Here is an 18,820-nt window from a genome sequence, read left to right as displayed (position 1 = left end):
GCAAAGGCAAGAAGAGAAATACAATGACCATGTAAGTCTTACTACCTGATGAAAGAAAATGTATCAGAATGTCAGCAGAGATTTCCTTTTTAGAGCTGAAATCCGAAAGGAACCTAATTCCACAAGTGGTTTTGAACATATTGGAAGACACACAATGTATACAGAGAGAAACTTTTTCTAGAGCTGTCTTAAAAAGAACCTGATTATGTAGGTCTGATTGTAATAGAGCTTTGGAGTAACAAACAAGAGGTGTGTAGCCAACAGTGGTTGGGCAAAAAGTGCTCTCTCATACATCCATTAAAATTTCCATCTCTGGGAGTCTGGTGGTAGCGCAACAGGTTAAGCGCATGTGGCGCAAAGCGCAAGGACCGGCATAAAGATCCTGGTTCGAGTCCCCGGCTCCCCACCTGCAGGAGAAAGTTGCTTCACAGGCGGTGGAAGCAGGTCTGCAGGTGTCTGTCTTTCTCTCCCCCTCTCTGTCTTCTCCTCCTCTCTCCATTTCTCTCTGTTCTATCCAACAACGACGACATCAACAACAATAATAACTACAACAACAACAACAAAATCCAAGGGCAACAAAATTTCCATCTCTGGGGGTCCGTCCAGGCAGTAGCATAGCGGGTTAAGTGCACATGGCACAAAGCCCAAGGACCAGCATGAGGATCCCGGTTCTAGCCCCTGGCTCCCCACCTGCAGGGGAGTTGCTTCACAGGTGGTGAAGCAGGTCTGCAGGTGTCTATTTCTCTCCCACTCTCTGTCTTCCCCTCCTCTCTCCATTTCTCTCTGTCCTATCCAACAATGAACGACATCAACAACAACAATAATAACCACAACAAGGGCAACAAAAGGGGGGAAAATGGCCTCCAGGAGCAGTGGATTCATGGTGCAGGCACCGAGCCCCAGCAATAACCCTGGAGACAAAAAAAAAAAATTCCATCTCTGTCAGCACTTGTGGGCAAAGGTTCAGACATAACGCTTTCAGATAGTCTAACTGCGCTTAACCCACTCCCTTTTTTTCCATTTTTACTGGATAGGACAGACAGAAATTAAGAGAGAAAGGCGAGAGAGGGAGAGAGAAAGACAGATGCCTGCAGACCTGCTTCACCACTTGTGAAGCGACCCCTCTGCAGGTGGGGAGCAGGGTCTCAAACTCATATCCTTGAGCAGGTCCTTGCACTTAGTACTATGTGCACTCAAGTACGTGTAACCCCCATGCCTCCCTTCTCTAAGAAAGCTTCTGCCACGTGGAAGGGAGACTTCTGTGTCCACACGACCTCTGAGAGTAGTCATGAAGCCCTGGTCAACACAGGAACACGGGAGAACTATTGTCAGTGTTCTAGTGACTCACAGGGAGTCTTCTGGACACACGCTGAGCCTGTATTCCAGTCCGTGAGTAAGCTTGAGCAAGGGACAGCTGCAGGAGCACCTCAGGCCTGCTGTGCCCTGAGCAGCACATACTCAGCGACCTCCCAATCCCTGCAGGTGCTCTGGGAGTAGGGCTGGAGTCAGGCGCCTGGCTTCAGAAGGTTCTCGACACAGGAAGTGACCTCAGAGACTGCCTAGCTGAGGCCAGCCTTCTCAGAAAATCCAGAAGTTAGTCTTTAAGGCTGCTTCACCACTGGGGCACTGCTTCTGCTCCCCAGAACATGTGCTGAGTTAGGACAGAGGCAGAGGAGGAGAGAGCACTGACCTTACAGCCGGGGCTGCTGCCATCTGCAGGAGAGACCGGGAGTTCCTGCAGGCTGGACCCTGGTGCTGGTCCAACGGGACTTGACCGGTGGCTGGGCTTCTGCTCAGATAATCCAGCTGCTTTTTTCCTCTGGGCAGCGATCTGTGACAGGACACTGTCTATGCTGTTACCTGAGGAGATAGGAGCAGGAGTGTTGGCTGTAGGTTGGGTGGCCGGGTGGGCTTTGCATGCTGACCTGGCTGAGACAGGAACATGTTCTCTGGATTCTCTCCCAGTGTGGCTTGGGGTCAAGGCTGACCAGCAAGGACTCTGCCGGAGAACTAACAGTCATCACCACCTCCGATGCATCCAGGAACCTCAGCTCTCCAGAGCCCAACCCCACTAGGGAAAGACAGAAACAGGCTGAGGGTCTGGATCCACCTGCCAATGTCCAGCAGAGAAGCAACTACAGAAACCAGACCTTCCACCTTCTGCACTCCATAAAGAATTTTGGTCCTGGGGGTCAGCAATGGCACACCAGGTTAAGAACACATAGTACAAAGCATAAGGACCCACGTGAGGATCTGGGTTCGAGTCCCCAGCTCCCTACCTACAGGAGGAAAGCTTCACAAGCTGTGAAGCAGGTCTGCAGGTGTCTATCCTTCTCTCCCCTCCCCCCATCTCTTGCTCCTCTCTCAATTTCTCTCTGTTCTATAGAATAAAACAGAAGGAAAAAATAAGGCCTCCAGGAGCTATGGATTCATAGTGCCAGCACTGAGCCCCAGCAATAACCCTGGAGGAAAAAAAAAAGAATTTTGGTCCTGGTCCTTATTTCCAGGGGGATAAAGAATAGGGAAGCTTCCAGCACAATTTGTAATAGCCAAACCCTAGAAGCAACCCAGGTGTCCAACAAGAGATGAGTGGCTGAGCAAGTTATGGTCTATATACACAATGGAATACTACTCAGCTATTAAAAATGGTGACTTCACTGTTTTCAGCCCATCTTGGATGGAGCTTGGAAAAATCATCTTAAGTGAAATAAGTCAGAAACTGAAGGATGAATATGAGATGATGTCACTCTCAGGCAGAAGTTGAAAAACAAGATCAGAAAAAAAAAACATAAGTAGAACTTGAACTGGAATTGGTGTATTGCAACTGGGGTGAGGGGGAGAGTAAAAGAGAAAGAGAGGGAGGGAGGGAGAGAGAGAGAGAGAGAGAGAAGAAAGAGGGGGAAGAGGCAAAATTAAAAAAAAAAAGATAGGAGACAGGATGAGATAGGGGCAAAACATAGCATTTAGAGGCAGACAAGCCTCAATCAAATCCCAGATCTGGGACTTATAAGCACCTGTCTAACTAACCTGACCTCTCTGTATCTTAGTTTACTCATTTGGAAAATAAAGAAATGGGTAGTGATATTATCAATTGTGAAGACTTAAAAAAAAAAGAATAGGGAAGCTTCCAATGGAGGGGATGGGACATGGAATTCCAGTAGTGGGAACAGTGGAATTGTGCCTTACAATCTTGTTAATCATTATTAAATCACTAAAACAAATAGTAACTCAGACTAGTGAATACACTGGAGAAACCTTCAGCACCTTAAGGATAAAGGCACAGTATGGCAGCCCCCAGGGGACTGGCGCACCCATCCATCCCGGGACCCACCTGAGCGGTTCTGTAGCTCCCCGCCATGTCTGCTCATGCCCCCGACCCCACTGGAGCAGCCTGAGGAATGAGGAGAGTGGTTGAAGTTTCCAGAGTTGGTGGGAGAGGCTGGGCTTCTGGAGAGAGACGGGAACTTCACTGGCCTGACAGGAGCCTGCAAGAGCAAGGACAATATCCAGGTTAAGGTTTCCTGTCCTCTCCTCCCGAAGCAAGAATCACAGTGAGGAAAGACCTGCAGGTCAGCTGTCTCAGCTCAAGGGATGTCTGCATCCAGACAGCCGGAACATTCCGGACTCAGCCTGCTGGGATCCCTGAGGGCTAGGAGTTCACGTCTCTCTGACAACAACCCTAATGTAATCCTGAACTCGGGCTCAGTCCTTGTTAATGCTCCGCATGGGAAGATTGAATGGGTGGAAACTCACCTAGCCATTTTTTTAAATCATTTATTTATTTATTCCCTTTTGTTGCCCTTGTTGTTTTATTGTTGTTGTAGTTATTGTTGTCATCGTTGTTAGATAGGACAGAGAGAAATGGAGAGAGGAGGGGAAGACAGAGAGGGGGAGAGAAAGATAAGACACTTGCAGACCTGCTTCACTGCTTGTGAAGTAACTCCTCTGCAGGTGGGGAACTGGGGGCTCAAACCGGGATCCTTATGCCGGTCCTTGTGCTTTGCTCCACGTGCACTTAACCCGCTGCGCCACCACCCAACTCCCTCACCTAGCCATTTTGAGCATGTCCAGGTACCGGGCTCTGGTCTCTGCCTCAAGATCTGCTGTTACAATGGACCTGGCAGGCAGCACTAAACACCAGGGGTAATTTCAGTCTACAGACAAAAGGCCCCGGACTTCTGTCACTCGGCACATGGTGGCTGGGCCAGGTTCAGTCTGCCCCAGTCACTGCCTCTCCAACACAGAGCTGGTCTCCACTGTGGGAGGAGCCTATGCAGAACACCACAGAGGCAGACCCACACCACGAGAGAAGCCGCTGTGGCCCATGGCAGTCACGCTGCCTGCAAATAGACATCAGTGTGCGCAGAACTGCCTCTTACAGCTCAGTCTTGGTCACAGGCCTGAGCAATAGCTCAATAGAAGCCAGAACCGGACCTCTCGTCCCAAGTCCGCCCCTCCCGGTTGGGTGACACTCAGTGACTCCCTGCCCTCTTTCTGCCTTCTGGTTTCCTCAGAGGTCAAAGGTCACACTAGATGCAGTCGACTGTCTTCACTTGGGCTGGAGGAGTTCCAGGTTTTACCCCCTTTCACTCCAACATTTCCATCAGTTTACATGATTAAGTCCCTTTATAGGATTATTTTATCAGATGAAAGGCTATCACTTCAGGGTCCCGCAGGTGGCAGCTTAGCCAGTGAGGCACGCACATTACCAGGGCTTAAGGTCCCAGTCCCCGTCTACGGGGTGTGTGTGTGTGTGTGTGTGTGTGTGTGTGTGTAAGTTCACGAGCGGTGAAGCAGTGCTGCAGGGGTCTCGACCACTCTATTTCTCTCCTGTCTCTCACCCTCTATTAAAGATAAATTATAGGGGCCAGGGGGCGGTGCACTTGGCTAAGTGCACACATTACAGTGTGTAAGGACTCAGGTTCAAGCCCCTGTTCCTCACCTGCAAGGAGAAAGCTTCAGAAGTGGTGAAGTAGAGTCGCAGCTGTTTTTCCCCCCTCTACCTCCCCCTCCCCCTCCCCTCTCAATTTTTCAGTCTCTATCCAATAATAGATATTTTTTAAAAAATAAAAAAGGGGGCCAGGTGGTGGCACACCTGGTTGAGTGCACATGTTACAGTGCACAAGGACTCAGGTTTGAGCCCCTGGTCCCCACCTGCAGGAGGAAAGCTTTGCGAGTGGTGAAGCAGGGCTGCAGGTGTCTCTCTGTCTCTCACCCTATCTCCTCTCTTGTTTTCTGACTATCTCTAGCCAACAAATAAGTAAAGATAATTTTTTTAAAAAATGGCCACCAGGAGTGCTGGATTTTTTCATTAAAAAAAAAAAAGAAGAATGAAAAGGGGGGGGAATGGTCATCAGGAGTGTGGAGCTGTGTCACAACCATGTGTCACTGGTCACAAATTAACTCATTAAGAAAAAAGTTTTGTCCCCCTCTGGGGTTCGTTCTGCGGGCAACACCTCCCGGTTTCAGCAGTGAGTGTCCTGGCATAGCACTTCCGCTGGGTGACTTACTGTCTCCGTGCTCCTGCCACCCCCAGGGTGGCCCCTGCTGGCTCTTGTCTTCATGGATTCTGTCTTCCCATGGCGACATGTCCGGGAGCCATCAGAACTCCAAAGCTCAAAACTGGAAGGGGGTAAGAAAGGAGGGATGATGGCCTTCAGCTTGTCACTTGGCAGTCGGGTGAAGGGGGCTCCATTCCGAAGCTGGAAAAAAAAAAGACAGACTGTGGGGTGACACAAGACCCTGGCGGGCTACTGGCTGTGGGAGAAAGCACACTGTTCCCACCTTGCGGAGAACGAACTCCCTCTGCCCCTCTATGAAAGTGGAAGCCCACGTGACAGGCAGAGTTCTGCTCCTAGCCCCTGATTCTCTATGATGGGGCTGCCACAGCCAGGCTGGAGCAGGGACAGAGTGGAGGGAGGGAGAGCTGAGGGGAAGCCAAATGGTGTTTGGGGTGAACCAAAGTCTGCTGGGGAGGGGTACTCTCTGCTGCAGCTGGGTGGGGGCGGTCTGTCTTTGGCAGATCCCAAAGGCCCATGAAAGCTGGCAGTGAGGGAAGGGGAAAGGATTGCAGGCTAGGGAACAGACGTGGGAGAGTTTGGAGGTAAGAAAAACAGAACGGGGCTGGACAGTAGTGCAGCAGGTTAAGCACACATGGTGCAAAGCCTAAGGACCGGCATAAGGATCCCGGTTCGAGCTCCCGGCTCCCCACCTGCAGGGGGGTTGCTTTGCAAGTGGTGAAGCAGGTCTGCAGCTGTCTGTCTTTCTCTCCCCTTCTCTGTCTTCCCCTCCTCTCTCCATTTCTCTCTGTCCTATCCAACAATGACAACAGCTATGACAACAATAACAATAACAACTACAAGGGCAACAATAAGGACAACAAAATGGGAAAAATGGCCTCCAGGGACAGTGGATTTGTAGTGCAGGCACCGAGCCCCAGCAATAACCCTGGAGGCAAAAAAAAGAAAGGAAGGAAGGAAGGAAGGAAGGAAGGAAGGAAGGAAGGAAGGAAGACAGAACACAGGAGGCCAGGCGGTGGTGTGCACCTGATTAAGCACAAGGTCCTACGTCAGGGCCCTGGTCCCCACCTACAGGGGGAAGCTTCACAAGTGGTAAAGCAGGGCTGCAGGTGTGTCTCTTCTCCTCTCTATTTCCTCTCTCAATTTCTGTCTCTATCCAATAATAAAAAGAAGGAAAAAAGCAAATCAGAACACAGGAGCCAGGCGGTGATGTGCACACCTGGTTAAGCACACATATTACAATGAGCAAGGACCCAGGTTCGAGCCCCCGGTCCCCACCTTCAGGGGAAAAGCTTTATGAGTGGTGAAGCAGGACTGCAGGTGTCTGTCTCTTCCCTTCTCTATCTCCTCCACCCCTCTCAATTCCTCTCCGCCTCTATCCAATAATAAATAAAAAGAAAGAAAGAAAAAGAAGTAGAACACGTGTGTGGACATCTCAGGAAACTAGTGTGCCCAGAGCTGTGAGAGCCAAGAGGAAGGGCAGGTGGGGAGGAGCTGGGAGCCCCAGGCCGGCTCACAGGGGCCTGCAGAGCCCAGGAGACATGGCCTCCCCGTCCCCACTGCATCACGCCCACTCGGGCCACACCGCCTACTGCTGACATCTCCAACTGGAACTCAGTTTGAGATTGTGGAAATGGGATCTGGGGTCCATCTCCAATCCACTCAGCCATGGCTGGTGCAGGAAGGTAGAGCCTTCACACAGTCCAGGCTGACGTTAATTAAGAAACGACAGCTGAACTTGATGTCAGATGGTCCTTTGCAGGGAAGGGCATCCCACAGCTAAACCTGCCTCAGGGAGCCAGGCAGGCGGGCATCTCTGGAAGGATGGCTGTGAATGCCCACTCAGCAGGGTCCCCTGGCCAGCCTCCATCTGCCTGGGGGAGGGAGGAACACTGGCGCCCTCTGCAGGACACAAGGAGGCAGGACAAGAGCATGCCAGGTTGCTGGCTGAGCATCCAGGGTACCCACCCTGGATCTTGAAGAGTTTTGCTAAGAGTCTTTGAACACGTGCCACCCCCACAATGAGCCCCAGAAACCTCACCTGGCAAGTGGGGGGAGGGGACAGACTGGGAGAAGGCTGAGGACACTGGCAGGTGCAGAGTCCACACGGGGTATTTCTTTATTCTTCTTATTTTTCATTTATTTTCCCTTTTGCTGCCCTTTTTTTTAATTGTTGTTGTAGGAATTATTGTTGTTGCTGTAATTGATGTCATTGTTGTTGGCTAGGACAGAGAGAAATGGAGAGAGGGAGGGGAAGACAGCGAGGAGGAGAGAAAGACAGACACCTGCAGACCTGCTTCACCGCCTATGAAGCGACTCCCCTGCAGGTGGGGAGCCGGGGGTTGGAACTGGGATCCTTGCGCTGGTCCTTGCGCTCTGCCATTAACACAGCAAAAACTTCCATAGCCGGACCTGGGCAAGGACGCAAGGCCAGATCCTCAAATGGACATTATGTCAAACAGTCACTGCAAAGAGTGTCACTAAAAAGTATTTAAGAGCAGGGGATCAGGCAGTGCCACACCTGGGTAAGCTCACATGTTACAGTGCGCAAGGACCCAGGTTCAGATAACTGGTCCCCACCTGTGTGTGGGGGGGGGAGCTTCATGAGTGCTGAAGCAAGTCTGCAGGTGTCACTCTGTCTCTTTCCCTCTCTTTGTCTCCCTGCCTCTCAATTTCTCTGCAAACTGGCGTAAGGATTGCAGTTCGAGCCCCCGGCAGGTGTCTATCTTTCTCTCTCCCCCCTCTGTCTTCCCCTCCTCTCTCCATTTCTCTCTGTCCTATCCGACAACGACGATATCAATAACATCAACACTAACTACAACAAGAGAAGAGCAAGGGCAGCAAAAGGAATAAATAAATAAATATCAAAAAAAAATAAAGAACATGGAGAAATCCAAAGCTGGGGCTATGGAGCAGCAGCAGCAGCAGCTGTGTTTCTCTCTCTCTCCTCTGCCGGGTCAACTAGCAATACCAAAGGAGACCACCTGGGACCACAGCAAGACAGGACTAGAACGCCTTCAAGAACCCACCAAATCACCGGTGAGTGCAAACACGTGTGGCTCGTGGACAGAGAGGAGCCTAGGGTGAGATTAAGTGGCTGGTAACAGCCCAGCAGTTTACCAGTTGAGACCCCACATCCAGTCTGTTCCACCAACAAAAAGACGGCTGAAGGGAGCAGAGGACTCCCCTAAGACTCACCAAATGCAACTGAGAGTCTCCATTGCTACTGCCCTAAGAGGCTGGAGGAGAGGGGGGAAGCCCTGTGTTGACACCAGGGCACAGAAAACTAACCAGGAAACTCAGGAGAAGATCTGTACCTCAGTGGCATAGTGGTGGGGCTATGAGAGTCTCTTTGCATAACCACAGGATTATCTCTGCCCCTCCCTGCTTTATCTCTTGGTCAGGAGTCAGTGATTAAGCTAAGAAGCCTACTTATAGTTTAAAAGCCCTCAGGCTCTCATAGCCTACAGGAAAGAAAAATCAAAAAAGAGGCTTTTAAGCCACTGAGCTCCAACTCAGGGATTAAAATATTTTTGAAACAACTATCAATTTCCACAACTGTGAACCCTTTAATTACCTTACTTAGACACAAGTCAATCCAGGCAAGAGTGATCAGTAATTTGAAAAGTACTGAGAGAGGGACCTCATAATATACTATATAAAATGGTTAAACTAACAAGAAGAAATATTGGAGAAATGAACCAGGACAAGAGTCCAGCTAAAAGCCCCCCAAAGGTTGAAGCACAAAATAATACGGTCAACATCCAAACACTAGTTAAGGAAATAATCACAGGAGTGAGTAAAGAGTTTGAAAGAATTGTCATCAGAAATGCAGAAACAACAAATGATACCCTAGAAGAAAACTCTAATTATGTCAAGGTTATTAGAGAGCTGAAAGCTGAAATAGCTGAGCTAAGAACACAACTAGCTGAACAAGCTAAAACAGTATCAGAACAGGGTAACAAAATAGATGAACTCCAGAAAACAGTAGAGGGGAGAGAGAATAGAATCAATGAGGCTGAAGACTGAATTAGCTAGATCAAGGACAAACTAGAGACAACTAAAAAAGAAGTAAGAGATCTCAAAAAGAGATTAAGAAATAATGAAAACAACAACAGAGACCTTATGGGACGACTTCAAAAGAAACAATATACATATTATTGGCTTACCAGAGGAAGAAAGACAGGGAGGGGAAGGAAACATTCTTCAGGACCTAATAGCTGAGGACTTCTCTAGACAACTTCAAAGACATAAAGGTTCAAGAAGTCCAGAGGGTCCCAAACAGAATTAACCCAGACACAGAGACACCAAGACATATCATATTGAAAATAGAAAGGAATAAGGATAAAGAAAGGATCCTGAAGGCTGCAAGAGAAAAACAAAGAGTCACCTACAGAGGAAAACCCATAAGATTAGCTGCAGACTTCTCCACACAAACACTACAGGCCAGAAGAGAATGGCAAGATATCTATCTAGTGCTCAATGAGAAAGGCTTTCAACCAAGACTACTGTATCCTGCTAGACTCTCACTCAGACTAGATGGAGGCATAAAAACCTTCTCAGACAAGGAACAGTTGAAAGAATCAATTATCACCAAGCCTGCCCTGAAAGAAGTTCTGAAAGGTCTCCTATAAACAGTCAACCACCATAAATAGGCCGTAATTCAGAACATTCGAAAACTCTAAAAGTTTTAGAATGTTAAAATATCTTGACTCTTTGATATCAATAAATGTCAATGGTCTGAATTCACCTATTAAAAGGCACAGAGTAGGAAGATGCAACCCAACAATATGTTGCCTACAAGAAACCCACCTAACTCAACAAGACAAGCACAGACTCAAAGTAAAAGGATGGAAAACTATCAGACTAGCCAATGGCCCCCCAAAAAGGGCAGAAACAGCTATTTTCATATCTGACACGCTAGACTTTAAAATCAATAAAATTAAAAAAGATAGGGATGGCCACTACTTAATGCTCAGTGGATCAGTCAATCAAGAGGACTTGACAATTATTAACATCTATGCACCCAATGAGAATTCATCTAAAAACATCAAACATCTACTCAAACAGCTATAGAAATATATCAACAGCAACACCGTCATAGTAGGGGACTTCAACACCCCTCTCTCTCAGCTTGACAGGTCATATAGGCAGAAAAATCAATAAAGACCTGAGGAAGCTAAATGAGGAGATAGATAAACTAGAACTATTGGACATTTTCAGAGTCATTCATCCCAAGAAACTGGAATACACATTTTACTTAAGTCCACACTGGTCATTCTCAAAGATAGACCATATGTTAGGCCACAAAGATAGCATCAGCAAATTCAAGAGCATTGAAATCATTCCAAGCATCTTCACAGACCACAGTGGAATTAAACTAACACTTAACAATCAACAAAAGATTAGTAAGAGTCCCAAAATGTGGAAGCTCAACAGTACACTTCTTAACAACTACTTGGTCAAAGAGGAAATAAAGGAACAAGTCGAAGTGTCTTGAGAGTTCAATGAAAATGAAGACACAGGCTATCAAAATATTTGGGACACAGCTAAGGCAGTACTGAGAGAGAAGTTCATAGCTATACAAGCACACATTAGGAAACAAGAAAAAGCACAAATAAACAGCCTGATTGCACATCTTAAAGACCTAGAAGAAGAACAAAGGAACCCTAAAGCTACCAGAAGGACAGAAATCACTAAAGGGGAGAAAAAAATAACATTGAAAATAAGAAAACCATACAAAAGATCAACAAAAGTAAATGTTGGTTCTTCAAAAGAGTGAACAAAATCAACAAACCTTTAGCCAGACTCACAAAACAAAAAAGGAGAAGACCCAAATAAATTGGATAGTAAATGAAAGAAGAAACATCACAATAGACACCGCAGAAATTCAACATATCATGCGAGGCTTCTAGGAACAACTATATGCCAGCAAGGTAGAGAACCTGGAAGAAATGATCAATTTCCTAGATACTTACGAACTTCCAAAATTAAGTAAAGAGGAACTAGATAAAAATGAACAGGCCCATCACAACTAATGAAATTGACACAGTTATCAAAAACCTTCCCAAGAATAAAAGTCCTGGGCCAGATGGCTTTACAAATGAATTCTACAAAACCTTCAAAGAAGAACTAATACCTCTACTTTTAAAAGTCTTCCAGAAGATTGAAGACACTGGAATACTCCCTCCCAGCTTCTATGAAGCCAACATCACCCTGACACCAAAAGCAGACAGGGACACAACCAAAAAAGAAAACTACAGACCAATATCTCTGATGAACATAGATGCAAAAATATTGAACAAAATTCTAGCCAACCGGATACAGCAGTATATCAAAAAGATTGTTCATCATGACCAAGTGGGGTTTATCCCAGACATGCAAGGTTGGTTTAATATACATAAATCAATCAGTGTGATCCACCACAAAAGCAAGACCAAAAACCACATGGTCTTATCAATAGATGCAGAGAAAGCCTTTGACAAAATACAACAACAACCCTTTATGATCAAAACACTACAAAAAGTGGGACTAGATGGAAAATTCCTCAAGATAGTGGAGTCTATATATAGCAAACCTATAGCCAACATCATACTCAATGGTGAAAAACTGGAAGCATTTCTCCTCACATCAGGTACAAGACAGGGCTGCCCACTATCACCATTACTATTCAACAGAGTGTTGGAAGTTCTTGCCATAGCAATCAGGCAGGAACAAGGAATTCAAGGGAAACAGGCTGGAAGAGAAGTCAAACTCTCCCTGTTTGCAGGTGACATGATAGTATACATAGAAAAACCTAAGGAATCCAGCAAGAAGCTTTTGGAAATCATCAGGCAATACAGTAAGGTGTCAGGCTACAAAATTAACATTCAAAAGTTAGTGGCATTCCTCTATGCAAACACTAAGTTAACAGCCACAAATGCTGGAGAGGTTGTGGGGTCAAAGGAACCCTCCTGCACTGATGGTGGGAATGTAAACTGATCCACCCTCTGTGGAGAACAGTCTGGAGAACTCTCAGAAGGCTAGAAATGGACCTACCCTATGATCCTGCAATTCCTCTCCTGGGCATAGATCCCAAGGAACCCAACACACCCATCCAAAAAGATCTGTGTACACATATGTTCTTGGCAGCACAATTTGTAACAGCCAAAACCTGGAAGCAACCCAGGTGTCCAACAACAGATGAGTGGCTGAGCAAGTTGTGGTCTATATAACAATGGAATACTTCTCAACTATTAAAAATGGTGACTTCACCATTTTCAGCCAATCTTGGATGGACCTTGAAAAATTCATGTTAAGTGAAATAAGTCAGAAACAGAAGGATGAATATGGGATGATCTCACTCTCTACAGAAGCTGAAAAACAAGACCAGAAGAGAAAACACAAGTAGAACCTGAAATGGAATTGGCGTATTGCACCAAAGTAAAAGACTCTGGTGTGTGTATGTGGGGGGAGAATACAGATCCAAGAAGGATGACAGAGGTGGGGGTTGTATTGTTATATGGAAAACTGAGAAATGTTATGCATGTACAAATTACTGTATTTACTGTCAAATTTAAAGCATTAATTCCCCAATAAAGAAATAAAAAAAAAGAACATGGAGAAGAGGGCTGGCATGCTACCCTGTAGAATGCACGTTACTATACACAAAGACCTGGGTTCAAGTCCTGGGCCATCACATGGGGGCACTTACAGTGGGGAAGTTTCACCAGCAGTGGAGAAGAGATGCTCTCTGTCTATCTCTCATTCCTTTTCTAGAGGAAAGAAAAAAAAAAAAAAAGCAACCTCCTGGAACTGTGACATCGAGCCCCAGTGGCAACCCCAGTGGCAAAATAAGATAAAATAAGGCGGCGGGGGGTAGATGGTGGCGTATCTGGTAGAGCGTACATATCACCATGGTTCAAGCCCAGTCCCTATCTGCAGGAGGGAAGCTTCACGAGTGGTGAAGCAGTGTTACAGGTGTTTCTCTCTCTCTCTCTCCCTCTCCCTCTCCCTCTCTCTCCCTGGCCCTTTACAACTTCAGTATCTTGTTTTATTATTGCTAGCGGGGTGGGCTCAGTGCCTGCATTATGAATACACTGCTACATACGGTCATTCTTTTTCCATTTATTTTTTATCTTTATTTATTTATTGGCTAGAGACAGTGAGAAATTGAGATGGAAGGAGGTGATAGAGAGGGAGAGAGACGCTTGCAGCCCTGTTTCATCACTAGCAAAATCTTCTCCCTGCAGGTGGAGACTGGTGTCTCAAACCCCAGTCTTCGCAAATTGTAATCTGTGCGCTCAGTCAGGTGCACCACCGCCCTGCTCCTTTTCTGTTTCTTTTTATTAGCTAGGACAGAGAGAAGTTGATGGGGCGGGGGAGATGGAGAGACACCTACAAACCTGCTTCACCGCTCACGAAGCGTCCATTCTGCACGTGGAGAGCAGAAGCTCTAACCTGAGTCCTTGCACGTGGTTAAATGTGCGCCTAACTGGGAGTGCCACCAACTGGCCCCTTTGACTTCTGTCTCTATTAAAAATAAAAGAAAATGGTGCTTTCTGCAGGTGTGGATATAGCGTAGCCGCCGCTGTGCGGCGCTCTCCCCAATCAACTAGGAAAAGCTGTGGACATCATCCAAAAACTCAAAATAAAATAAGAAGAGGGGCCGGGTGGTGGCACGCCTGCTAGAGGGCACACATTACGGTGTGCAAGGATCTGGGATCAAGCCCCCGGCTCCTCACCTGCAGGGGGGAAGCTTCACATGGGGGTGAAGCAGGGCTGCAGGTGTCTCCCTGTCCTTCTCCCTCTTAACTTCCCCCTCCACTCTCAATTTCTGTCACTATTCAAAAATAAATACATATTCTTTAAAAAATTCTTTTTAAGGGAGTGGGGGTGGTACAGTGGATTAAGCACAGGTGGTGCAAAGCACAAGGACCACCGTAAGGATCCCGGCTCGAGCCCCCGGCTCCCCACTTGCAGGGGAGTCACTTCACCGGCGGTGAAGCAGGTCTGCAGGTGTCTGTCTTTCTCTCCCCCTCTCTGTCTTCCCCTCCTCTCTCCTTTTCTCTCTGTCCTATCCAACAACAATGACATCAATAATAACTACAACAATAAAACAGGGCAACAAAGGGGAATAAATAAATAAATATTAAAAAAAGGAAAAATTCTTTTTAATTTTTAAAATTTATTTCCTTTTGTTGCCCTTGCTGTTTTATTGTTGTACTTATTATTGTTGTTGTTATTGATGTCGTCGTTGTTGGATAGGACAGAGAGAAATGGAGAGAGGAGGAGAAGACAGAGATGGGGAAAGAAAGATAGACACCTGCAGACCTGCTTCACCGCCGGTGAAGTGACTCCCCTGCAGGTGGGGAGCCGGGGGCTGGAACTGGGATCCTTATGCCGGTCCTTGCACTTCGCACCATGTGTGCTTAACTCGCTGCGCTGCCGCCCGACACCCTCTTTAAAAGTTTTTAAAGATCATAGTAAAAGGATATGGAGCAGATGGCTATGACAGATTGGGTACACTGTGGGGAATGGGCCGGTCCCTGTCTCCCACGACTGCTGAGGTCAGCAGGGCAATTACGGGAAAAGTGCTGGTACTCGGTAAGGGCTGAGTGAAGCGAGTGCATCATCTGAGCCTCATACTCAGAGATACTCAAAGAAGGCTGGGAAAGGAAAACCTTCCCAGAGAAGATGGGTCTGATACGTTCCACAGCATGATCAAGAGCGCTTGTATTTTTCTTTACACTTTGCTACAGCTCCGAAGATAGGCTGCTACTGAATCGCATGACCAGACATTGGGCAGCTCGGGCTCCCGCCGAAGGTGTGTAAAAGACACCAACTGGGGAGTCGGGCGGTGGTGCAGCAGGTTAAGCGCACGTGACCCAAAGCGCAAGGACCGGCGTAAGGATCCCGGTTCGAGCCCCAGCTCCCCACCTGCAGGAGAGTCACTTCACAGGCAGTGATGCAGGTCTGCGAGTGTCCGTCTTTCTCTCCCCCTCTCTGTCTTCCCCTCCTCTCTCCATTTTTCTCTGTCCTATCCACCAATAACCACAACAATGTCAACAAAAGGGTAAATAAATATTTTTAAAAAGACACCAACTGGCACCAACTGCACGGAGGGGGCAGGCAGGGCAGAACCCAGTCTGGATGCCTGGTGACTCCCAGGCTCCCTGGTACCTAGACAGCCCAAGTTATCTTTGGGCCTCGGTTGCCATCTCCTTCCCAACACTGCCCTCTCCTGGCCAGTGTTAAGATTACAGTCTGTGAACTAAAGTTACTTGGGCCCAACCCCAAGCAGGAGGCTCTCCATTAGCGAGAGGAATGTGAAGCCCAGAGGGGTAAGGCAGCACATCTGAGGCTGCACAGCAGACAGCTGAGAGCTCATTCTGGTCCAGGTGTTATGCTAACAACTTCCTGGGGAGGATTGCATTTAAAAAGCACAACCGGGAGTCAGGCGGTAGCACAGCGGGTTGAACACACTGGCACAAAGCGCAAAGACTGGAGTAAGGATCCCGGTTCGAGCCCTCGGCTCCCCACCTGCAGGGGAGTCGCTTCACAGGCAGTGAAGCAGGTCTGCAGGTGTCTATCTTTCTCTCCCCCTCTCTGTCTTCCCCTCCTCTCTCCATTTCTCTCTGTCCTATCTAACAATGACAACATCAATAACAACTACTACTACAACAATAAAAAAGGGCAACAAAAGGGAAAATAAACAAATATTAAAAAATAAAAGCACAACCATGTGCTAGGGAGATGATATGGTGGTTATGCAAAAGGCTTTCGCGACTGAGACGCTCAAGTCCTGGGTTCAATCTCTTGCACTGCCATAAGCCAGAGCTCAGCAGCCCTCTGCTAAAATAAATGAGTAAATACCACAGCCATGATGGCCAGCATTCCCTGGACAGAGACTGCTCCTCTCCCCGCACTCACTCACTCTCTCTCTTTTCAATTTTGATTGATTTAGTATTGGATAGAGAGAGAAAAAAAAAAACCGAGAGGGGTGGGGGAGATAGAGAGACACCCGCAGGCCTGCTTCACCACTCGTGAAGCTTGCCTCCTGCAGGTGGGGACCAGGGACTTGAACCCGGGTCCTCGAGCACTGTAATGTGAGCACTTAACCAGATGCACCACCTCCTGGCCCCTCCCTCCTTCTCCATACTCATCTTCCAGTTCCCTGATATGTAGGACACATGGACTAGCTGGACCAGAGACTTCCTTTTTCCTGCCTCCTGAGCAGTGTGGTGAGAACGTGTGGCCAAAGTCTAGCCCCGTCTCCCGTAAGCGGGAGTGACAGATCAATTTGCAGGAGCTTCTTTAAAGACATCGGACACGACACACATCTGTGGAGACTTCTTTGCCATGCCTGCTTCCTTCCTTCCAGCTGGAATGAGGCAAAAACAGCTGGAGCTCACGCAGTTACTGTGGACCCAAAAATAAACATGATCTTGGGACTAGATGCTCTGCTGAGGAGACTGCTAGAAGGAACCCAGGCCTCTTAACTCCATGCAACATCAGACCTGTTCTAAACTTAACTTGAGAGAGAAATGAGCTGTCTTATTTTTTTAAATATTTTATCTTTATTTATTGGATAGAGTCAGCCAGAGATCAAGAGAGAAAGGGGTGATAGAAAGGGAGAGAGACAGACAGACACTGCAGCCCTGCCTCACCACTCGCCAGGCTTTCCCTCCACAAGTGGGGACAGGGGTCTCAAACCCGGGTCCTTATGCATTGTCACATGTGCGCTCAACCAGGCGCTCCACTGCCTGGCCCCTAAGCTGTCTTATTTATGCCACAGGTCCTGGGGAACATTCACCTACAGCCAACCCCAGCCCTATATACCTCTAGTTTAAAGAAGCAATGGGGACTCTCTCTCTTTTGCTGGACACACACTCTCGTTTCTTACTTCTCCTGCCCTTGGCTTTCCAGAACCAAAATGGTGAGTCCAATGTTGCCCATCATGTCCTTACCCCTCCCGTGTCCCACCCTCAGTTTGGACGCCCTCCCCCCCCCAAGAATGTGACCAGCCAGGGCTTCCATCTGGCCAGCCTGTGACTTAGGTCCGGCCTCTGTTCCGATTCCTCGGTTCCTCGGTGCCAGTGCTGTACTCATTGTTATCTGGTTCAGCAGCAACCCCACCCGCGACCTCCAGGAAGACAAGGCGCAAAGCCCAAAGCCCTCCTTGCAAATCAATCAGCTAACGATTGGCAGAGATCTGAGGGCTTTTAGAGATGCCCCCACCCCGCACTCACCATAGTTGTCAAGAACACATCTTCCCTTTCTCCTCTTTTGCTCCCAGGACCTGAGAGACAAATGGAAGTTTCCTGAAATGATGGACCCCCCTCCCCCGCCCTGCCTCCCATGTGTGTGTCCATGGCCAGAGGGAGAATGATTGGGTTGGCCTTCATCCTGGAAAAATCAACTCTCCTGAGCGATGAAATATTAAATAATAATTGGCATTCAATATCTGAACAGCAGGGAAGCATTTAAAAAGCAGCTCAGAGCGTGTTTTCAGCTTCTCCAGAAGCCACGGCCCTGCTGGGTCTGAAAGTGGTGCGCCCAGTCGATAAGTCTGTCTCAAACAGAGGAGCCAGCCTGCGGGTGGGGAGCTGGACCTTGAGAAGAGACCTCAACCAATCAGTGCGGGGAGCTCCTCTGGTGCTTGGGCAAAGTCACCCAAGATGCCCTAAGCCTCTAGAATTCACTTCTCCCCATAGGACAGAGAGAAGCTGAGAGGGGAGAGGGAGATGGAGAGGATTTCCCCTGCAGGTGGGGAGCGGGGGGGGGGGGCTTGAACCTGAATCCTTGCCTGGATCCTCGCGCTTAGTACTACGTGCGCTTAGTAATACGGCAGAGTGCCACTGCCAGGCCCCCGTGTCTTTCTTTTTCTACCGTGAAAAGCAGCAGCGCCCCAGGCCAAGGCTCTTCTCATGTCGCCTTCCAAGATCCTCCCTCTGACTTCAGCAGGAGGCAGAGAAGGGATGTTGGTCTGTCTGCCTATCCCGGAGACTCCACTACAAGTGAAACTTTTTTCCTCACCATTGTCCTTGGTTGTGGGAGCCGCATCAGGGAGCCCCGAGCGGCCCATCTTGTCCTGGGGGGGTGCCCTCATTGTGGAATCCAGCGCCGGCTCAGGCTCCTCACAGAAGGGCAGCGGCTGGTTGCCTGACAGCCCACGGGGCAGCGTCTGCATCAGCTTGAGCTTCCGGAACCGGTTGGACATTCGGTTCCACCAGGACTGTCAAGGCCACACAGGGGGTCACGTCCCAGGAACACCCAAGGCAGGACCACAGCGACATTCCACGCGTGTCTTGTCTCCCCTG

General features: G+C 48.2%; 1 protein-coding gene across 2 annotated transcripts in view; it reads right to left on the bottom strand.

Moving 5' to 3' along the window:
* LOC103115742 (ankyrin repeat and SAM domain-containing protein 6) overlaps positions 1 to 18,755 on the bottom strand; it is a 53,764-nt gene extending 35,009 nt beyond the window's left edge. For both annotated transcript variants that reach the window (XM_060184204.1, XM_060184205.1), the window contains exons 1-5: positions 18,537 to 18,755; positions 17,750 to 17,799; positions 5,511 to 5,702; positions 3,332 to 3,485; positions 1,691 to 1,860 (exon numbers count right to left, since the gene is read on the bottom strand). In XM_060184204.1, the coding sequence (XP_060040187.1) occupies positions 1,691 to 1,860; positions 3,332 to 3,485; positions 5,511 to 5,702; positions 17,750 to 17,799; positions 18,537 to 18,720 (750 nt within the window). In that variant the 5' untranslated portion in view covers positions 18,721 to 18,755. The remainder of the gene's footprint in view (positions 1 to 1,690; positions 1,861 to 3,331; positions 3,486 to 5,510; positions 5,703 to 17,749; positions 17,800 to 18,536) is intronic.
* Between the last annotated feature and the right edge of the window lie 65 nt (positions 18,756 to 18,820).

Source organism: Erinaceus europaeus, unplaced genomic scaffold (assembly GCF_950295315.1).
Source record: "Erinaceus europaeus unplaced genomic scaffold, mEriEur2.1 scaffold_655, whole genome shotgun sequence".
NCBI lineage: Eukaryota > Metazoa > Chordata > Mammalia > Eulipotyphla > Erinaceidae > Erinaceus > Erinaceus europaeus.
Note: the sequence above shows the minus strand (reverse complement) of the source record. Positions and strands in the feature narration are given on the sequence as shown.